The sequence below is a fragment of the Myotis yumanensis genome, unplaced genomic scaffold (genome assembly GCF_028538775.1).
Source record: "Myotis yumanensis isolate MYYU_CA2020_CCGP unplaced genomic scaffold, mMyoYum1.0.hap1 SCAF_1, whole genome shotgun sequence".
Taxonomy (NCBI): domain Eukaryota; kingdom Metazoa; phylum Chordata; class Mammalia; order Chiroptera; family Vespertilionidae; genus Myotis; species Myotis yumanensis.
The window spans coordinates 37,743,980-37,766,235 of NW_027223752.1; the positions used below are offsets into that span (position 1 = coordinate 37,743,980).

A 22,256-nucleotide genomic window follows, 5' to 3' on the forward strand; every position below is an offset into this window, starting at 1 on the left:
CCTTAAACGCGCCGAGCTGCACACATCACCCTGTTCTGCCGTTTGCACAACTCACTTATCAGATCCTCAGCATGACCTCAAATCAGTACAAACGTGCCTGGCTCCTTTAAACAGACTCGTGGTTTGCCTTTGTAAGGCTGCACAGTCTGCTCTTCATGGGCTTGTGGGCGATTTAGAGGTTTTGACTCAAGCAGTGCCGCTTGGTCCATCCTTGGATATTTACATACACACTTACCTTTATGCACGTATTTCCGTCAGATAAATGCATTCCGGCACCCAGAGCAGTGCCTGAACACAGTAGGTCCTCGGTTAATACTTGCTGAATTAATGAGCGAAATGGAACTGCTTCTGGATGGCAGGGCATTTACACTGAAAATTCTAATACAGTCCAGCACTCCTACCAACAGGGCGAAGGCGCACTTCCCAACACTGCACACACTTAACATTTTGCCCAGTTGACAAGTGACAATGGCCTGTTGTTTTGATTTACACTCCATAAAGGACTATTATGAGATGCTTCCCAAGGTCCGCATAAGTATTTTCATTTTTATTTACTTAAGCCTGGCCACGGCTCACAGAGAAAAGTGACTCAGAAGCACAGCTCAGACACAAGACTCTTTGGCCCGAGGTGAGGTCAGTCGGAATGATTTTGACTTGATTACCTGAAGCTGTTCATCAATACTCTGGCCACTAATTTCATTCAAAGACTGTTGTAAAGACGTTTTATTCTTAATCAGTTGATCATATAACCGCTTTATTTCATTCTGTACAAAAAGATAAATGAAAGAAACAGTGAGAATTTCACCCAGACCTTTCTATTCCTTTTTTAAAAAAAAATTTAGTTGTCCTTTAAGTTTTGTGCCATCAGAAATTTCAAACATATACCACAATAGAGAGCTCCCTGCGTCACCACGATCCCACGTTAACAACGACTGTATCTATCTCCCTGGCGCTCTCTTGACTCTACCTAACCCCTCCCCTCAGATTATTTTGAAGCAAATCCCAGATATCATAGTATTTCACCAGTAGATGTGTCAGTATGTACCTCTAAAAGATAAAGGTTCCTTCCTTTAAAAATCCCACAAATCAATAATAACCATTCCTTAGTATTATTAACAGTCTAGACAGGGTTCACATTTCTCTAACTGCCAATCATTTTTGTTTTGTTTTTTTTTGAATTAGGATCTACATGATGCCCAATAGGTTGCAATGGATCACAGATGTCTCAAGTGTCCTATAATTGGCAGGCTCCCCACCCCTCTCTCTCTCCTGTTTCTTGGATTTTATTTATTCTGTGCAGCTTCCCAATGTCTGGACTAGGCTGACTACACTCACGGTGACATCTAACACGTTCTTCCCTTGCGTCTTTTACTTAAATTCTAGAGGCTTTATCAGATTCAGGGTTGATTTTATGGGTAAAACTCCTTCATAAGTGGTGTTGTGTTTCTTTTCTTTTTTTTTCATTAGACAATTTTAGTAACTTCCTAACCAATCACCAGCCTCAAATCTCTCCTTCAATCCACATTAGACAACTGCCGGGTGAGTCTACTTGAAACATACATGAACTGTCATTTCTTTGCTCAGAAACTTTCTTGGCTCCCTCTTACCGAGAAGTCCTCCCACACGACACTCAGTGAGTGGCTGAGTGCAATACAGGAAAGAAACAGTACATTAACTCAATAAAACGTCATACCCAAGACTTTGGAAAATTCCTGGCTTTTGAATGGTCTCCAACCACGAGCAGCAGAACTAAAAGACCTTCATGGAAAGACAGCCGCGCCGCTTTTCTTAGCAATTCCTATTCACGACCACCACCAGGACTAGGAATTAATGGGAGTTGGGGGTCCATGCTGTAACCTAAAATAGTGCCGAGACCCGTACCTGGTAACTGCGATTATAGTCGAGGCCGGCTTTCAGGGACTTGCTCCTGGACGCAGTGGCAGCCTGCGTGTGCTCCAGGTAAACTTGCAGGTTTTCAAAACATTCAGGGAACAAGTTGGCAGTCCTTCCAGGCCAAGTCATAGCTTTCATAAGATCCTTCTTCTTGTCACTCAGAGCTAAGTACAGTTTTTTCAGCTCGAGAGCCAGTGCCTGCAAAGTGGAGAGGCAGGAAGACAGAGTGAGTGAGCCCCGAGTGCCAGGGGCTGCAGCTCCGGCTTACCTCATGGGCTGACTGCGGCAATGGCCAGCACACGGGCGTCTGGAAGTTCCCTACCTCGTAGAACACCTGCTGGGCACCAACATCCTCTCTGCAGAGCCCAGGTGTCTGCAGCAGCTCCTCCACGCTGCCCAGGCACTGGCTGAGGGTCAGAAAGAGTTCGAATAGCTGCTTATCCAAATGTATGTAGGTTTCTTCTGTCATGTTTTCCTGAATCAAGAGGAGAAAAGAAAAAATAAAACTCAGGATTCTTGCCTTCCTCTGCCTACGTTTCTCCTGGTTCCCATTATAGCTTACGGTTTATGTGAATGAGGTAACAGAATAAATAAATAAAGTTAAGATGTTAACTCTGAGAGAACCAAGGTTAAGAAATTAAATGTTAGGTAGGGAGTTGACTATTGAATGGAATTAAAAGGTCAATCACAAGATGAAAGACTTGGTTAGTGGGGCCATCTAGGTGAAAGTGTGGTCCCAGAGAAATCATATTACCCCTTCCCCCCTGCTCCCACCCCCCACATTTTAATGTAGGAGAAAGCAGGTAAGGGAAATCAAATATGGCCTGGGGAAGGGAAAGAAGTCAGGAAAGTTAAAGGGGCTGATCAGAAAGAGGTATGATATCTTAAAGACAAGGACAGTACAGTATGGTGACTGTAGTTAACAATGCTGTATTATACATTTGAAAGTTGCTAAGAAAGATCTCAAAAGTTCTCATCACAAGGAAAAAATGTGTAACTATGGGTGATGATGGATGCTAATTAGACTTATTGTGGTCAGCATTTTGAAATATATACAAATAGTGAATCATTATATTGTACACCTGAAATTAATGTAATGTTATATGTCAACTACAGGCCCGGTGCACGAAAATTTGTGCACTGGAAGGGGAGGGTCCCTCAGCCCCACCTGCACCCTCTCGCAGTCCGGGAGTCCTTGGGGGATGTCCGACTGACGGCTTAGGCCCACTCCACAGGAGATCAGGCCCAAGCCGGCAGTCAGACACTCCTCTGGCAGCCTGGAAGCCCTTGGGGGATGTCCACGGGGAGCGGGCCTAAGCCATCAATCAGACATCCTTAGCGCTGCCAAAAGGGTAGGAGAGGCTCCCACCACTGCCGCTGTGCTCACAGCCATCAGCCCAGCTTGTGGCTGAGTGGAGCTCCCCCTGTGGGAGTGCACTGACCACCAGGGGGCAGCTCCTGCATTGAGTGTCTGCCCCCCTGGTGGTCAGTACGTGTCATAGCTACCGGTCGTTCTGCCATTAGGGTCAATTTGCATATTACCCTTTTATTATATAGGATTATATCTTAATTAAAAAAAGAGAGATGGCCCAGCTGGTGTGGCTCAGTGGTTGAGCATCGACCTATGAACCAGGAGGTCACGGTTCGATTCCCAGTCAGGGCACAGGCTCAATCCCTAGTAGGGGGTGTGCAGGAAGCAGCCGATCAATGATTTGCTCTCATCATTGATGTTTCCCTCACTCTCTCCCTCTCTCTCTCCCTTTCTCTCTGAAATCATTAAAAATATATTTAAAAAAAAAGAAAGACAAATGGACTGTGAACCAAGGGAGCTAGGAGTGTCATTTATGGGCTGATTATAAGAATTAAGGCCACCCTTAGATGTACAACTCCCGGGAGGGGGCCCTCTAATGTTGTGCAATCAAGCCCTGGTGAGTTTAAGAGGCACAGGTCTGTTTTCGTATAAGCTGCTGGTACCACCTCTTTTTCTTTGCCGAAGATCACCTTGAATTTTTGACCTTTACAAGTGATTTAGGAGCATGCTGAAGCTGGTAATCACCCCAATTTGGGCTCTGTTTCCTACCATCTTCCCTGATGGATATCTACATTACCCAGCATGAAGCTTACTCAAGGCTGGAAACCTTGCCAGTCCTCCCCCTCTCCCTCCTCGCCCAGAGCACCACACAGACAGTACTAATCAATCATGATCCTGGGTCCTGCTGATCCCCGGCTCAGGTTCAGAAGCCTCTGCACTTGGTGCTCGGGGCAGCCACCACTAAATGTAACAAAGCTGGCAGGAGAGTCAAATTCTGTTTGCAATTCTAACACCCATTCCATTATGTGTTCTATCATTTGTCTACGAGGGAAATATGGCCAGTTTACAATATCACATGTAACACGCAGCTGCTACCTGTGCCTGAAGACTGTTTGCTTCCTGACGCAGGTCTTCAAGTTGGGTGGTATAGGTTTTCAGTTCTTCAGCTGTCGGGTATCTAAAGTTATACACACTCACACTGGGTAGAATACTCATTTCTGTGGCAACCTATTTTTAAAAGGAGAAATGCTATTAGAGACCATTTGAGATTTTTCTGATGTTAATGTAAAACAGCAAAAATGCCTTATCATTAGCATGCTATCTTCCAAGTTACCTTTTTATAAGAAAAAAATAATTACATTTTAAATATTTTGGATAGTTGGAAAAGTCATGACAGGCTTTACTTAGACACTTGAGAGTCCATTTAGACAGGAAAACAAACCACAATTTGAAAAATAGAGTAAAACCACTAATCTTTCAATTTATTAGCAATGCTACCCATGTGACCAGGTTAGCTGCTTCTCTTCACGCTTATCAGTAAACTCCTGGAATATAGACAAGTCTGAGAATAAAACAGTCACCTCAGGGACAGATTCGCATCTTGATTTTGTTATTGAAAAGCTAGATAAGTATTAAAAATGAGCTGTGACTTCGGAAGGGTGAGTGACTCAGAGTCAATGTCTTTCTCAAATGGGAGAACTGGCCTACGGGGAAACAGGGTGGGTGACAGGGCTCCGCTTGGGGCAAGACTAGTGATGGAGTTCTACGCTCGGGAAGAGAACGATATTCCTGTCCCCGTGTGTCTCACAGGAGAAGCCACAACTAAAGCCCCACCCATCAGTGTGATTCAACTTTAATTGGTCAAATGAGGCTCTCTGCAGAAGAGAACTGCCACGTTCCCACCAGGTGGGGAACTGGGAAGTCCTGGTAGCCTTTGCCCAGGCAGTTTGAGTGTGATGCTGAAGGCAGAAGCTTGCCTGCTGTGAGCACCAGTTCCAATCCTGCTTGTGGGCTCCCCGTTGGAGAGAAACCCAGTAGTAGTTGGCACAGGATGAATAAAACCAGTAATGGCAACGTAAGGTACGTTGGAGACAATACCAACTGACAGGTACCGTTGGCACCAGGGCCAGCACACTGCAGATTCCAGATAATCTTTTGATGAATGAATGATACTCATTCATTTTTTAAAAAGAAATGAATGTATCTTTTTTTAAAAAGTATTTCCTACTATATTATTCACTTCTTTTGTAGATGTAAGAAACCTGTAGAAAAAATTTATGAGTTTATTTGAGCCAAACTGACAATTATCGGGAGGCCCAATCTCACTAGATTGAGAAAATGCTCCAGAGAATGGCAGTTTCACAGCTTATTTCATACATGAGGATTAAAGGAGGAGATGTAAGGGGTGGGTTATGTGAAATTCATTGGTGGTAGATTAGGGAAGCCAGAGAAAGCAAATGGGGAAATCTCCGAGACTGGATAAAGAGTAGAACAGGGAGTCACACATTTCTTTGCCTTGCTGGGTATAGGATAGTTAACAATGAACATGTATAGCACGTGGAGATGGTATGGGGGGAACAAGACAACAGTGAGGGGCCCTGTGGTCTGGGGCTCTGGGGGAAGGCCGTGCTCTGAGGGGTCTGGAAAAGGAGACTGAGGTCCCAAAGGTATCTTATCTTAGATACAAAAAGATATGAACAGCTCACTTAAGGTAAAGATGGAACTTTGTCAAGGAAGCTACAGGCCTAGGACACGACTGCCCGCCACGATCTGCTTTTAGTTAGGAATTTTTATGTTCATCTTAAATAGTTACTTTCGGTCTCTGAGTTTGTAGGGCTCTCCGTGCTGGCCTCCCCTGAACTTGTCAGGGTTAGTATGTGGGCCCTTTTCGTCCACACTTTATCCATTCAATATACAGACCGAGATTTTATGATGTTCTAGGTGCTGGCCAGGCATTCAGATGTGAGCCAGGCAGACACGGACTTCCTTCTCCCACCATCTGATGGGGAATACCGACAATAAACAGGCCCCAGCATAGTGACAGCTGTGATCAGGGAAGCCCAGGGGCTACAGAAGCACCAAGGAGGAGGGAGGGCACTTACATAAGGCCGATTTCCAGGAGGGTGGGAAGGGGTCAGCCGAGTGAAAAACCCACTTGGCATCCTTGCTCTCTGAAAGTAAACTGCGACATGACGCAGAACATGCCTGTGTATTTAACGAACGCTGTTGGACTTTCTGAGACAAGCATGCTTACTCACACTGTGCACAGAAACACACTGACCTGGGGCTCCACGAGTTGGGGCAGAGGCTGCCGTATTTTTGAGGAGAGCTCCTGATGCAAATATCGCCACTTATCCCCACTGAGGTCCTGGTGTGACAAGACCGAGTCTGGAGCATCATTTTCAGGGCTAGGTGCCTCACCGCTTTCAAGAAAAACAAAAGGTGCAAAGAACAATCAACATACAGAAGTTTTATTACCTTCAAACAATCTATATATATAAAGAGGCAATATGCAAATTAGGCCGGGATGCCGTAACAGGTCACGACCAGACAGGAGGAGGTTGCGTGCGCAGGTGAGGCCGGGAGCAGAGACGGAGACAGAGACGGGGGCGGGGGGCCTGCCCGAGCCAGTGTGGCGGCTCAGGCGGCCCCGGAGCGGACACAGGCAGGGGGGCCGGAGGATGCTGCGCGAGTCAGGCACAGGTCCCGGCCCTCCTCGGGGTGCCTCCTCGAGTGATTTCAATCGCACGCTGGGCCTCTAGTGTTTTATAAGAAACACTTGTAATTCTCCCATCACACTACTGGATATCCAACGCTTTAAAAATATTTTACCTCACGGGTGATTTCTGAGTTGTATCGTTATCAGGTTGGCAATGCTCGGGCCACATATTCTTAGCATTCAATTCTATGAATTTGACTAAATCTTTCTGTTCCATTGGTTTCAACTCCAGTACCTATAATTGAACAAGATTCAAATGGTCCAATCAATCAAAATTTTCAGTGACTATCCACAGGTTTCTTCTGCTCAGATCATCTGGTTTTGAGCCACGTCCTAAATCATTATTTACTATTTTTCTTTCTTTGCTTGCTTATGCTCATCAACTTTCACTTTTCAAAAAGCCTATTTAAAAATATTTTGCACAACAACCAAGTGTTGTTTACATATGTAGCGCATACAGAAAATCACCGAAAATACCCTAACACATTTTAAAATAGGGAGAGAGGTGTTGCAGTGACAGGTCAGTTCATCCTGAAGATATACACTTACTTTGATATAAGATGCAAGTTAATAAAGTACCAACATTAGTGTGTCCCCAGCTATGGAAGATGAAAGCACAGCTGATGCCACAGCACACGCTCAAAACCCAGGAGTTGCTGCCCTGGCCGGGTAGCTCAGTTGGTTACAGCATCACCCTGATGCGCCAAGGTTGCAGGATGGATCCCCGGTCAGGGCACATACAAGAAGCAACCAATGAATGCATAAGTAAGTGGAACAAATCGATGTTTCTCTCTGTCTCTCTCTCCCTTCCTCTCTCTCAATAAAACAAACATGTTAAAAAGAACAACTCAGCGTTGCTGCACACACAGGAACACCGCACATCACACTTTCCACTCAGTCACCCAAGAAAACGCTCCACAGGCAGTTCAGTATTTAGTTCAAGGGGAAATTCCAGAGAGTATTCTTATCCTTACAACCCTTAGGGGCTCACATTACCTGCTGCTGCGGGAAATCTTTTTGTCTGCCGAATTGCGGCCTTTCCATGACAACAGATTCAAATTCAGAAAGGTTATCTGGTTGGAGAACTTTTTGATGCTCTGAAGGTTTCTTTAGAATGGTGGAATGCTGCAAAAGATTTTATAATTGCAGACTACTTAAAAAGAGGACCCACTTTATTTCAATTCAGATAATGAGACTACATAATGGAAACATTTTAAATGAAGTAAATGCCCTAACCGGTTTGGCTCAGTGGATAGAGCGTCGGCCTGCGGACTGAAAGGTCCCAGATTCGATTCCGGTCAAGGGCATGTACCTTGGTTGCAGGCACATCCCCAGTGGGGGGTGTGCAGGAGGCAGCTGATCGATGTGTCTCTCTCATCGATGTTTCTAACTCTCTATCCCTCTCCCTTCCTCTCTGTAAAAAATAAATAAAATATATTTAAAATAAATAAATGAAGTAAATGACTGCATTCTGTTATTTATTATAAATAGATACTAGGACTTAATGTACGTATTTCCTAACAACTTCAAAAACCACTACACTTGATGAAGAGGCCATCTTATCATTTCTTCAACTTCCTTCATCCAATCAATTATTAAAAGCCAGGACACAAATAGATCCAGAGACACAGATGCATTGAACAGAGCATCAAACCTCAGAAGGAAGGTAGGGGAGGATGGTGGTGGTGGTGGTGGTGGGTGGTAAGAGATCAACCAAAAAACTTATATGCATATAAGCATAACCAATGGACACAGACAACAGGGGGGTGAAGGTGGGCTGGGGGGCGGGGGTGGGCTGAGAGAGGACAATGAGGGGCAAAGGGGGACATATGTCACACTTTCAACAATAAAGAATTAAATAAATAAATAAAATAAAAGTCAGGACCTCTATTTTTTTCCTTAAGAAGAAAGTAAAATAAAGTCAAAAGGAGAAATAGTATTATACTTATAAATGAAAATGTTCCTAAGTCTACAACAAAAGTAGATTTTTTAAAAAAAAGGAATATATTAGGATGAAAGGGGAACCATATGACTTGTCTACCTGAGCTCATCTTATTTCTGTGAATAAAAGTCTTCCAAGTAAGAACAACTATCTCATAAGTACAGATGCAAATCTTATATAATAAGATCCTATCCCATTTTGTACATTTGCATTTATAAACAAAGAACACTTTTAAGTCACAAGAACACTTTAACTATATGATACTATGATCAGTACTTGTAAATATTTGTAAATGAATAACAAAAGTACCCTAGAAACGAGTTGTTTCTGATGTCAACTTTTAATCTTATCTATAAAAATGTTGTTTTCCAGTCCATTGGAGTCACAAAATTTCTTTGAAATGTGTCCTTCCTTTATGAGGAAGGCTTACACCAGACCTCATTGCCAACAAGATCAACCCAATCAAACCAACCCAAACCAAACCAATGCCATCACTAACCTCCTGGATAGGAAAACTGCACAGCAAAATGAAACCAATAACAAAAGGCAGTGCAACTGTCCTTTGCAGTCTGAAGAGGCGCGATCCTTTCTTACTTAGCCTCTGTAGTTGCTTCAGCGTCTCCGCCCAGAGTTCGTTCCTGATGGGTCTACCATAACCACACATCTGCACACATGTCTGTGCACAGCCACATCTTACCTGGTCCTCGCTGTATTTCTCCTGAAGCACCAGCTGGACTTTTTCCAAATTGCACTTCACAGTTTTTAGTTTCAAGGCCAGTGCTTCGGCCTCCTGTTGAGTGGCTCCATGGTCTCCCAAGCCCTGGTCTTTGCAGTGCTCCAACAGAGAGGCCACCTTGTGCTCGATCTCTGTGAGCATCGTCTAGGAAATAACATCATCTAATGATTCATAGTTTTGGTCTTAAATCAGTGTTATATTCCCATATAAGTTAGATTCACTCTCTCTCCCTAAATGTATATAAGAAGTGCCAGAAACACAGGTTGGAAGGGACCTTGGGTGTGTGTGTGTCTGGGGGAGGGGAGGACTTGCACATAATGCCTGTGTTTTTCAATAGGGGTGCAACCAAACCAACCCAAATTGCAGCTGTCATTCTGTAAAGTAAGTGATTCTATAATCACTTTAGAAAACACAGCTGAATGTATCCAGCATAGCACAGTGGTTAAGAACACAGACACTGGAACTAGACTACCTGGGTTCATATCCCAGCCCTGCCACTTGGTAGCCGGGTAAACTCAAGGCACCTCACTTTGCATGAGCGTGCCCGTACTCATCTGTAAAGTGGGATTATTAACAGAACTTACCTCCTGGGGTCACTTTGATGAACTAGAGTTAAATCCCTGCACTTTGGCCAGTGCTTGATACACTGTCTGTGACGACTATTATTTTTTCCCACCTTTCTAAGCTTTTTTCTGTTGCAATGCAAGTGCTGAGTAGTAATTTAAAAAAAGAATCCCACGAAACTCTTTGAAAATTCTTTCCCTTGCTCTTTTTCCTTTTCTTTCCCAAGCCAAATAAGTTTCCAAAATACCAGAAGAAGGCCACAGAGGAAACCTCAAACACTAAGTCATTGATAGAACTGGCCAACTTACACACGGGTCTAAAAATAGATGAATGAAGTTAAGTTCCCCAGTAAGTCACCGTCACTGTATTCCTCTTCGACAGATCAGGTTTGCCCTGCCCTGGGGCTCAGGAGCCCAAACAGTCATACCAACTGGCTGGGCACACAGTGCAGCAGGCGCTGGGCACATAGTGTGGCGGCACATTCAGACCCACAGTCCAGCACTGTGATCACCTGTGCTGAAAACTCAGTGCGTGACTAACTCAGTTCTTTGAGAGAAATGTAAGGAAAAACTAGCCTTAAAACAAATTTTCAAATCGTATGCCTTATAAAACCTCCATGCAAGCAAACCCCTTGTAGCCTGTATAGACTCTTCTAAGCTGAAATAATATGAACTCATAGATGTTCGAGTGGCTGTGAACAAAGTGTACTAGAATTTTGTGCTTGGTGTTCCCACTTAGCTACTTTAAATGTACTTTTTAATATGTTGATAACCCATGATTCACTTAACAATAGGATTACTGTTAAGCTTTTAAGCTATTTCCAGTTCTTCACTTTCGTAATTAATATTATAAACATTTTTATCCTTTTTTGGGGGTTATTTTCAGAGGGTAAACTTAAAGTAATGGTCAAAAAATATTAGGTCAGAGATGATGAACATTATTTATGCTGACAGCTGACCCTCCCTGAACATTGAACCAACAGACAAAATTACCAGACGTTAGTGGAGCCATTTCTCCAGGGTTTTCTGGGATGATATAATTTTTGCCAATGTAATGTAGGAACAAGACAATAGCTGTTTTGATTCACATTTTTAAATAATCAAGGCTGAACATTTCTTCTCAAATTACCGACTATAATTTTTCCCGACTAATCTGTTTGCACGTGTCCTTTGGACATTTTCCCACTGAGAACTTAGCCTTTTTACAGACAACACGAAAGGCTTTTTATGTTTCAATATTAATTATATTGGCCATGGTGTTATGTAAATAAGCCAAAGATGGCCCCTAGGTTTAATTATTCATAGCAGGCCAGGACCCTTAGCTCAAATCCCACTGGCCCCAAACTCAAAACTGGACCCCACACCGGCTAGCCATGGTTAAGTCAAACTCAGGAGCCCCAGGAGACCCCAGCCTCTGCTGCCCTTCAGGGTTCGCAGACATTACCTAGACACACAAGACTCCTCTGGGTTCCCCATCCACCGGGAGTTTCCTGGTCCTCTTCCCCTTCCGGGTGGTGGCCCCACCCCATCCATGCCTCTGAGGTTTCCTGCTGTGGGGGACTTCCCAGTCCACCAAGATCCTGCCCAAATAACGCGCCTTGTGTACTACCGCCACCTTGTGGTGGTGTCTTTTCCTTGAGCAGCCCCCAAATCCTTGAACCCACAAGCGATCCAAGCAGGGAACTGGGTGATGATCAAGAAATCAATCGGTATGGGGTCCACCCAGGCAGCAGGACAATCAATTGGCAAATTGACTCTGGATGGCTTCAAGTGGCTGGTACTCAGCATTCGAAAGGCCACTGTCTTTTCCAGACTCTCAGGCCCCATGGCTTCTGGACTTTTGGCTGAGATCAAGTCAGACTCCCATGCCTCAGCAGCCAAGCCAGGCGGCTGGGACAGTATTTGAGTGAACCCACCCCTCAGAGCTGACATTTAGGGTCAGAGGTGCTTAGCTGTCCAGGGAAGGAGGCCAGTCTGCCTGCTGGGGGCGGGGGGTGGGGGCGCTAGGCAGGCACTGGATATTGTAAGACTGTGGGCCTGAATGAAAGGAGAGGCGTGTCCGACTTGGATCTGGGGTGGGCTACTCCTGCAGGGGTCCTCAAATTTTTTAAACAGGGGGCCAGTTCACTGTCCCTCAGACCATTGGAGGGCCGGACTATAGTTTAAAAAAAAACACCTATGAACAAATTCCTATGCACACTGCACATATCTTATTTTGAAGTAAAAAAACAAATGTTTTCGGCGGGCCGCATGTGGCCCGCGGGCCGTAGTTGAGGACCCCTGCACAGGCTGAGTTGGACAAGCTCCCTGTGACCGGGCAGGTAATGCGGGGGTCCTCTGAGAGGATGTCCTGATCCTTGGGGACCACCGCGGTAGACAAATGAGCCAAGCAGGCAGAGACGTTGGTCCAGGGCTGGCGTAAGCACCATTGCGGGTGGCGTACTCAATTATGCTGCTGCGAAATCATCATTGTAGTCCCTCCCGGGAGGGATACAGACAGGGATTCCCCACCTTTAGGCTGAGCCTGCAAATGTTACTCAAGTGACTACAGGCAAGGAGGTGTATACCCCTGCCCCTCCCGGGGAGCAGCAGGAGTGGTCATAGTGAAGGGCAGCAAAGCCCTTTTCTGCTGGATCTGCAACCTTGCGAATCAGGATTTTCAGTTTCGTTTCTGATGAATGAAATTTCAAAGAACTTACTAATCCGAATAAAAAGGACAGCATTTATTAAACACTTTTTATATCCTTTCTACACCAGACACTGGTTTCTATACCTGATCTCACTTAATCCTGGTGAAGTCCTAAGAGATAACCTGAGTCTGAAGAACATGAGGTGACAAGTTCACTTCCTCAAAAATGTGGACTCTAGGTTCTGCGCTCTCCTCCACTACCACTGCCCCCCCCCAAATACTCTGTTCACATGAATCATTTCAAATAGTTACTCTGAGAACAGAAAGTTGAGGCCAAGATAAATGCAGTGGTCAGAGTAACAGAAAGAAACACACTGTCGCTTTAAGAGAAACTGGCAAAGACACGAGGTGACTGGGGAGGAGGCAAGCCCTGAGCTCCAACCCATCAGCCTTACCTGGCACCCTACCAGCTGCTGTTCCACCACCTGCTGCATGTCTGCGTTTAATGTTTCCGGCTCGAATGCCACGTTGGCTTGGTGCAGCCACAGCTCCAGCTCGGCCACCTGGGTCTTGCAGGCATGGAGGACTTCAGCAGGCTCGGGTCTAGGGTTCTCCGCCGGGGAATGCAAAGCTCCTCGCTCGACAGAAAAGCCCAGGGCCGCAGCCTTGATAGGAGGTGTGGCACCCTAAGATAAATCCACAGATAATCCAGCAGTGAAAAGTCAGGAGTCCAAAGTTTTCAGACTTGGGCTTGCAAAGACCTGTGGACTTGCAGCATTTCCCCAGTTAAGAGAATAAAAAAATTTAAAAAGTATATCTATATCTATATACACACACGCGCACAAGAGCAGAAGAAAGAAAACTGCACCTCCACACTCATAGCAACAATCACGTGACCCGGCGCCCAGGTCTCCAAGCAGCCGATCGGCAGGTACACAGGTACAGTGTTCCCGGACACAGAGGACGCAAACAGGCTCCCAGTGCATGCGACGCGGGCCCCGGGAGACAGGTGAGTGTCGTGAGAGGGTGTGCGTGTGGGTGTGTGTCTGAACCACTCCAGCGAACTGGCCGGTGTTTACAGTTGCGTGACACACGATTGAGCAATGCTTGCATGGCTGTGCGCTCTGTTCAAACAACAAGGAGAAAGGAGATCTGTACCCACTGGAGGGGAACAAGGAAACATACACACACTCTTAACGTCTTCTCAGGTAGTTCACTAGATTGTAAAATAGTGTAGCTCCCTCCACCCCCAACATACGTGCCATTACTCATCTATACTTGTATTAAACACAGCTTGAGTCTAGTCCTGAGCTTCAGTGAGGTCACCTGGAAACTTTTCTCCTACTCTTCAGAGAGAATCCCTAAAACTAACTTTCACATTCTAGATACTCAAATATTATTGAGTTAAGGACCAGATGCTTATAGTAGAGTATAAAAAAAGTGTGATGTGTTCTTTTCATACTGAAACAAGGTTACTTATTGATCCAGTAGAAAAATTTCTTCTACTGGTAGATAACAGATGAAAAATTCTAATAATTCTATAACAGATATTTTCAATTTGGAGGGAAAAGATGATCTGATACAGAAAGATATTTGCTTCCCACATCCTTTGCCAGAATATTCAAAGAGTATATTAATCCTTCTAGTAAAATTTCTGTAGGACTAAGGACTTGTATTTTGTTCTACAAAATTATCGATCAATACATATCTTATTATGTTTAGGATGAAATACAAAGTTTTGGTTTTTTTAAATTCTCACCCAAAGATATTTTTTCCATTGATTTTTAGAGAGAGTTGAAAGGAGGGGTGTGGGGTAGAGAGAGAAAGAGAGAGAAGAGAGAAACATTGATGTGAGAGAGACACATCAATTTGTCGCCTCTCACATAGCCCCAACAGGGGCCAGGGATCAAACCTACAACCACGTATATGCCCTTGACTGGGAATTGAACCTGCGACCCTTTGGTGTGCGGGCTGACGCTCTAACCACTTAACACAACACTGGCCAGAGCAAGAATCACCTTAATTTAGAAGTGTTCCCTTGTTTTCCCTGCAGTTCATACACAGTCAGCTCTATTCACGGCGTGGCCTGTTTTATTAAATTTCTTTTTTAATTCTCATTTTAAAAAACAACAACAGTAGTGTGATTTTACTGCCAGACATCAATTTCTAGTCATCTGATTGTTTTCTAGCGTTTAGATATCGCTTTTGTCTTACTGGCAAAGATTTTGGGATCCTCTTTTTGTTACCAGAGATAACAATCTGCTAATACTAACATTTTGTTAATATTGTGTAACAAATGGACCTTCCTTAATTATTTAAAAATGTTATTTGAGCGCCCGTCCTATGCCACACACATTTTAAAAAAGACAAGATTTGGTTCCTTTGCTTTCTCACTAATGCACTGAATTCATGAGGAAACAGGAAGCTCGAGAACTAATCTGGGCTTTATTTGCTAGTTATTTGAACCTGAAAAAAAATACAAAGGTAAATGGAAGAGAAAAAGAATATTTGCAACCATAGAGCGTCAATAGCTGAAGGTGCCCCGGGGAACCTGCCAGCAATCGCTTCATCCGCCTCTTTTTATAGTCAAAGGAGCCCAAGTGTGTTTAACATTTAGTCAGTTCACGCACCTTCTGTTTCAGCACGTTGCCTCTGAGGAGCTCAGGCCCACAGGTCAGGTGCTTGCCCAAGGTCACACAGCTCTGTGATCTCTAAGTCTGAGCCCACAGATTTTCCCACAATAGCACTCCTGCTCAACATCAGTAGCACCCCTGCTAAATGACAGCCCCAAACTCTAAAAGCAGAGATTTAAATGAATGTTTTATGAATATACATCTTGGGGGAGTAAAAAGTGTTATCACGAGTATTTCATGTGATAGTCACATCATCTCTATAGCATCGCTGTAGATTAATCATATCTAATCCTTCATTGGATTATGATGAGCCAGGCGACTGTGCTCCGTGTGATGCGCCTCAGCATGGCACACCACAAGCCCATATTATTCCCAATGTGCAGCGGAGGAAACTGAGGCTCAGAGGGGTCACAGAAATTGCCGACGGTCACCCAACTAGTAAGTAGAACCAGGATTCAATCCCTGCCTTAGAGCCTACAAGTCCACATTCTTGACATAATTCAGCCCCACCCTCTGGTATCTCAGTTAGCCTCTCAGTGAAGGTCATACCGCTTGATTTCTGCATCAACACATCACTAATCTAAGTAACAGCTTCTGGTTAAAACAGTGGTTCTCAACCTTCTAGCCCTTTAAATACAGTTCCTCATATTGTGACCCAACCATAAAATTATTTTCGTTGCTACTTCATAACTATGATGTTGCTACTATTATGAATCGTAATGTAAATATCTGATATGCAGGATGGTCTTAGGCAACCCCTGTGAAAGGGTCATTCGACTGCCAAAGGGGTCGAGACCCAGAGGTCGAGAACCGCTGGGTTAAAATATAAGCTCTTTTTTTTTGGCTGCAGCTATGCATATTTCATGCCTGAGTACCAACTCTTTAAATTTATTACTTACTACTTTACAATCAATTCTAAAAAACATATGCATGTCTCCCCGTTCCACACACACACACTCTTCATAAAATGCAAAATTGCCTGGCTAAAGTGCAATACCTACCTGCCCTTGCACAGATATTAGACATGCTGCTGGAGCAGGGAGGTGGCGTTTTCTTTAATGAAGCCAACCCTACCTTGGTTTCACGTCTGTCAGTACTAAATATGCAAATTAGGAAAGCCAATGGGAATATTCTGGGTTTGATTCCTTATTCTCCACCTTCCAGACATACTTTTAATACCTGAATTTTGATTTCCTCATTTGTAAACTTATGGTAGGTATTAATCTACCTTTTAATCTGAGGATTAATCAGCAAATATAAAAGCCTCTTATGTAATGGGCAGTTGTTAATCAATATTAGCTCTTGTCCACTTTCACGGCCCCCCATAAGGAATGTCTACAGAAGAAAGAAGTGGTTGTTAGTGGAGAGGCTAGTTCAACCTTGACAAAGGGTGAGCAAGTGTCATGCTCACTTCCCATGTGAACATCTGATGGCAAACCTTCCAGTTCTCTGGCTTGACAACACACACACAGAGTATCGCCAAACACAGAAGCTTGTCACCGCTAGGTGCTCGGCTACCTGAGCAGCTGGCTTGTGACCAACAGGGACTTACCCCTTCCGTTTGGTGGGGGCTCGGGGAAAACGCTGGGCCTTGCTCAGGGTTTAGTGAGCCTGCTGCAAGAACTTGTGCCGCAGAACTATCACACGTGCTGATTTTCCCAGCTGCCTCCTGTGAAGAAAAGCATCAGAGGTCTGGAAAAGGTCCTGTTCTGTGGCCACGCAAGCCACTCTTCCCGCACCTGCTCATTTGACAAATCGCTTGCTTGCAAAAATGTCTGGGGAAGTCAGGTGCACTCAGGAGAAAAGTTTGTTCATTAGGAAAGCAATCACCTTCCTCAGGTTTGTCTTTATTGGAAAGACCTCAGTTCTCCAAAGCTCTCTGGTTTATGAGGAGCACATATGGAATCCAGAGAAGTATGCACTTCAGTGGATTATTATGAGAATTGAAATGAAAGGAGATTAGGTGATAAAGGCCACATTTCGACTAATGGACAAAAAGACGTATTTTTAAACTTGGGAAGAACTACCCAGGCATTTCATGGAAAATATTAACTAGATCCTTGTCTCACTCTGAACAATGAATTCTAATATTTAATGTAAAAGTTATACCATAAAAATTCTTGAAGAAAATATGAGTGAATCTTTTTCTAATGTAAGAGTAGGGAAGGATTTTTAAAGCGTGACAATAAAGGAAAAGAATGTTAGTATTAACAACAAAAATAATGTGTACCACAATCTATGTTTAAAGAGAAATAACAGATTGGGTAACAACTTATAAAGTGTTAATATCCTTAATAGATTAATAACTCTGATAAATCAATAATGAAAACATCAGCCCCTTCATAGAAAACCAGTCAAATGCCATGAATAAACAATTCACAAAATAACACAAAAGTCTATAAGCACCTAAAGAGATATTCAAGGCCCCTAGAATATAAATTTGATTTAAACTACTAGCTAAGTTTGGCTAAGATTAAAAATATTCAATATCGCCCTAGCCAGTTTTGCTCAGTGGATAGAGTGTTGGCCCAAGGACTGAAGGATCCCAGGTACCATTCTGGTCAAGGGCAAATACTTGAGTTCAGGCTCAATCCCTGGCCCTGGATGGGGCATATACGGGAGGCAACCAATCAGTGTGTCTCTCTCATATCGATGTCTCTCATTCTGTCTCTCCCCCTCCCTTCCACTCTCTCTAAAAAAATCAATGGAAAAATATCCTCGAGTGAGGATTTAAAAAAAAAATTCATTTTCAGCCCAGGGACAGGAAAGAGGCACTTCTGAGCACTCTGGGTAGGAACAGAATTGATATATTCTTTCTAGAAGGAAGTTTGATAATGTGCATCACATTTTAAATGAATCCAGCACTTCCACTTATTAGGTTAACGGAGGATACAAAATGGGAAAATGGCACCTACACAAATAATTAACATAATGTGGTGGAAAGAGGATGGGCATTGTCATCAACCAAGCTTGATTGCGCTACTTGTAAGTTGTATGATCTTGGACAAGTTAACCTGGACACGGAGTCTCATTTACTTCATTTTTAAAATGGAAATATAGTCTACCTCACTCATGCTTGTGATGATTAAACAATGACACATAGTATAAAGCATCCAACAGTTCCCAACAAAAATGTTACTTTTCAGTTCCTTGTACTAAAAGCAGTCACTGCCTTTAAAAAGGTATGAACCAAGAGCTACAGGTAAAGCTTGGCTTAGCTGGCTTGGTTTAACTTTTAACTAAAGGTAAAAATTGAAAGGTATGTCAGGATCATGAAAAGTCTGGAATGCCAGGCTGAGAAGTTTGCATTTTATTCAGTAGATAATCAGAGTCATGAAAGTTGACTGCAGATTGTTAATGGTTTTTTGAAAAGCCATCAGTACTGTGTAAGACGTATTAGGAAAAAGGACTGGAGGGGCTGTCGCCCAAGGAGAAGGTTACTCCCAAAGTCTACAGAGGCAGTAATAATTGCCTGGAATATGCTGATGGCAAAAATAAAGGCAGAGACTAGAGATGCAGGTACAAGCAGAGCCCTGGGCCAATGAAATGAAAGGACTGGCTGGACCTGGGGGAGGGGTTAGCCCTGGGCAGGAGGCAGGAGTGGGCAGGTGTATGGATCATAAGGATGAGGCACATTTCAGGAACAAGGGAAAAGCACGGTGTTTACGTCAGCTTATGATTTTCTAAAGTGAGGGCATGTACCCTCTGTTCTGAGAGATTGGAGGAGATTTAGAAGGTCAGTAGGAACAACAAAAAAACCCCTCATCTCATTCATTTATCTCATACCCTACTTTGTTCAAGAAAAGGATTATGCGGAGACCCCCTCCCCCAGCTACTCCCCAAAGAAAGGCGTGTTAAACACTGAAACACTAGGGTGAACTTCTGTGGTGCTCCTTGGAGGTTTCTGTTTTGTTAGTCTGGACTGCCACATACTGAGTTTTCCTCAGAAAAATACTCTCCTTCCATCACTGAGTGTAAAATAGAAATGCAAGTGATAAGGCAGGGCTCGGTGGTCTTTGCATTTGTGCAGAGGTAATGGTGACAGGCTTTCCATTTCCAGCCCAAGCAGGCTCTCTCCCTAAGCATTCTTCCAGACAAGAAGCTCTTTCCCTTGACGTCTCACCTTCTCACCCCTGCCCACTGTCCCCATCGTGTGCCACGCCCACCATTACCTGAATGATGGTTCCAGAGGACGAGGATGCTGCATCTTCCTCCCCGTCCTTGTCATGCTTCCAGAGGAAAGACCAAGACCCAGAAGATGGCTTCGCTTTATCTCCGCTCTAACACAGTAATCAATGGATCAGCAGAGGGAAGTGATTTCCTACCATTATAACCAGCATCCTACTCATCCCTTATATCCTAAGCATCGCTGGCCAGGCAGTGTAACTGCAGCCTTCATTCCACCTTTCCCCGTATTTTTCATCTCTTTTCTGGCTCACTACATCATATGTCTCCAAATGGGGTTGCTTTCCCTAAAGCCTAAAAAGTACTCTAAGAAATTGGGAGTCAGCCCTGATCGGGTGGCTCAGTTGGATAGAATGTCGTCCTGTGAACCAAAAGGTTTCGGGTTCAATTCCTGGTCAGGGCACATATCTAGGTTGCGAGTTCAATCCCTGGTCTTAGTGCATATGGGAGGCAACTGACTGATGTTTCTCTCTCTGTCTCTCTCCCTTCCTCTCTAAAAACATCAATAAAAAGCATATCCTTGGGTGAGGATTAAAAAAAGGTGGGAGTCAGCTCACATTAAAACTGCTTTAGGAATTTACTTCACTTTGTTAAATGTAACCTTAAATGCTAATTTTAATATAACAGCCTGATGAACGTGAATGTTTGCTGTTGTCAAACACAAGCGGTGAATGTCATCAACATATTAGCTCAAAGCAAACACAGGTCTCACGTGAGAGTCATACTGACGTGCACGCTCTTCTTGGCCCTGGTCCCCCCTTTATTCTGAGACTGACTGATGGTCGGAGCAGAGTACATCTGTACTCAGCTCCCCCGAGTCCGAGCGGTGCTACAGGACAACAGGTTATTCTGTGTGACAATGGAGCTATTTAACAATCTATGAAATGAGCAGTGAAATGACTGGTCGTTAATGTGAGACGAAAAATATAAATTTCTGTGATTTTTTTCTTTTGGCACAAGATCCATTATAACTTTAGTTTTTAAGGTATGAAATAGAAATCGGAATCAGGAAAGACAACTGCAAATGTCTCGTTCAACCAGTTCGAATGCTATAGTAAGGATTCGTACTAGTTGCTAACACATCTCTTCCTGTCCTTGGCGATGCTGTTGTCAAATATGAACAAATTAAGTTCTGAAAAGCACAGCAGGAGTAGCAACCACACAGCACTCTCTCCAAACTTCAGAGAAAGTACTCAGGAGTCAGGATACGACAAAGAACCTCATCTCCCTTCCGCCACCAAGAGCGTCTGAATCACATTTATCCCCCGCTGGCGGGAAGTAGGTGTAGAGGCACTTCACGTTAATAACACAAGAGAACTACTTCAATCCCCCTTATAAAATGCAGGCATTAATTTAAAAAATCTTTATGTTCCCTTTCATTTTGAGATCTTCCCATTGACCTTCTGGTAGAAGATTTCGGTTCCCACGAAATTTGACGAGAGACTCATTGTCCTTACCTCGCTCTTCAGGGAGCTCTCTTCCGCCTCTTCCTTGACAGCTGGCAGGACCAGCAGGGAGCCTCTTCGGTTCAACTGAAAGGCAGGGCGCGGACACTGGCGGCCAAGCTCATTCAACACTGCTAGGACCCCGCTGGCAGCATTTCTATGGAGCTAAGTTTTCGTTCGCTCTATCTAAGATGCCCACCTGCACACGTAGCCCTCTGGGTCTGGCAACTCCAGACCAACACCTTGACTTAGTCAAATCTCATCTCTCTTTCATTGGCCTCGTCCTCTGTGGCTCCTTACCAAACAATTCAAAAATGTGCTTCCCTGCCGTGGACTCAGGGTCGGCTGGGAGAGGTGCTGGCCTCATTTTGGAGTCTGCAATGGGCTGTTTAGTAAGAAGACATTCGAAGGGTGGCTCCCACCCACCTGCCTGTGGAACTTCATCAGCAGCTCCATAAGAAACTCAGGCATAAGAATTCTGTGGAGCCCAGAACAGACGCCCCCTGAAGACTTACATTCACATGGAGTAGCTCGACCTTCTGAAATTCCTCTCCTATTGGCCATAGGCCCAGATGCCACAGGTGTTCCGGGTGTAAACGACTACCCATATGAAGCTCTTATGGAACGAGGGACCAGCACTAATGACAGCCATACCCACCTTCCACTCAGACACATCCCTCTCGGCCACGCCTTCGTCTTCCGATGCTCCTGCGGACAGCACTTCCTTGCCTTCCTCTAATTCTTGCTGTTCCTGCTGTAAATGCCGGTGAAGGTTGAGTACGGCAGCCTTTAAGTCCGCCAGCAGGTCTTCTTTTTTCTGGTCTAGACTCATAATCTGCTTCTCAATGCCTTTGACCTCTCCCTGTGCAGAGAGAGTGCACTGCGTGAGGATGTCGGAGGCTGGGCGTGCCCGCAGGCGCCTGCTTCCATGGGCACAGGGGGTGAGGCTTTGTCTGTGCCACTGGTCTGCAGAGCCAGGAGCTGCTCCTGGAACAGACTAGTTGTGCATCCCGGCTGCGTTTCCCAACGCCCTGGGGAGGCTTATAGAATGCCCTGGCCTCACCTTAGACCTCATCAGTCCACCTCTGGAGGCTCAGAAACGTGACAAGCTCCATAAGTGACTGTGATGTGTGCCCAGGTTGGAAGCCAGGGCTCTAGTGGCCACAGGACTGACTGGCCACAATCCACAGCACCCAGGAG

The 22,256-nt window shown here is 44.5% G+C and overlaps 1 protein-coding gene across 3 annotated transcripts in view; it reads right to left on the reverse strand.

The window, feature by feature from the left end:
• Positions 1 to 22,256, reverse strand: part of SYNE2 (spectrin repeat containing nuclear envelope protein 2) — a 304,773-nt gene that overhangs the window by 86,553 nt on the left and 195,964 nt on the right. For 2 of the 3 annotated variants that reach the window (XM_070418606.1, XM_070418595.1), the window contains exons 62-74: positions 21,715 to 21,918; positions 21,069 to 21,143; positions 19,599 to 19,706; positions 16,979 to 17,095; positions 13,249 to 13,479; positions 9,563 to 9,745; positions 7,920 to 8,048; positions 7,037 to 7,158; positions 6,486 to 6,627; positions 4,301 to 4,432; positions 2,216 to 2,368; positions 1,882 to 2,091; positions 663 to 764 (exon numbers count right to left, since the gene is read on the reverse strand). In XM_070418606.1, coding sequence (XP_070274707.1) covers positions 663 to 764; positions 1,882 to 2,091; positions 2,216 to 2,368; positions 4,301 to 4,432; positions 6,486 to 6,627; positions 7,037 to 7,158; positions 7,920 to 8,048; positions 9,563 to 9,745; positions 13,249 to 13,479; positions 16,979 to 17,095; positions 19,599 to 19,706; positions 21,069 to 21,143; positions 21,715 to 21,918 — 1,908 coding nt within the window. Of the gene's footprint in view, positions 1 to 662; positions 765 to 1,881; positions 2,092 to 2,215; positions 2,369 to 4,300; positions 4,433 to 6,485; positions 6,628 to 7,036; positions 7,159 to 7,919; positions 8,049 to 9,562; positions 9,746 to 13,248; positions 13,480 to 13,661; positions 13,773 to 16,978; positions 17,096 to 19,598; positions 19,707 to 21,068; positions 21,144 to 21,714; positions 21,919 to 22,256 lie in introns of those variants that run through there. The other variant, XM_070418615.1, reaches the window with a different exon arrangement.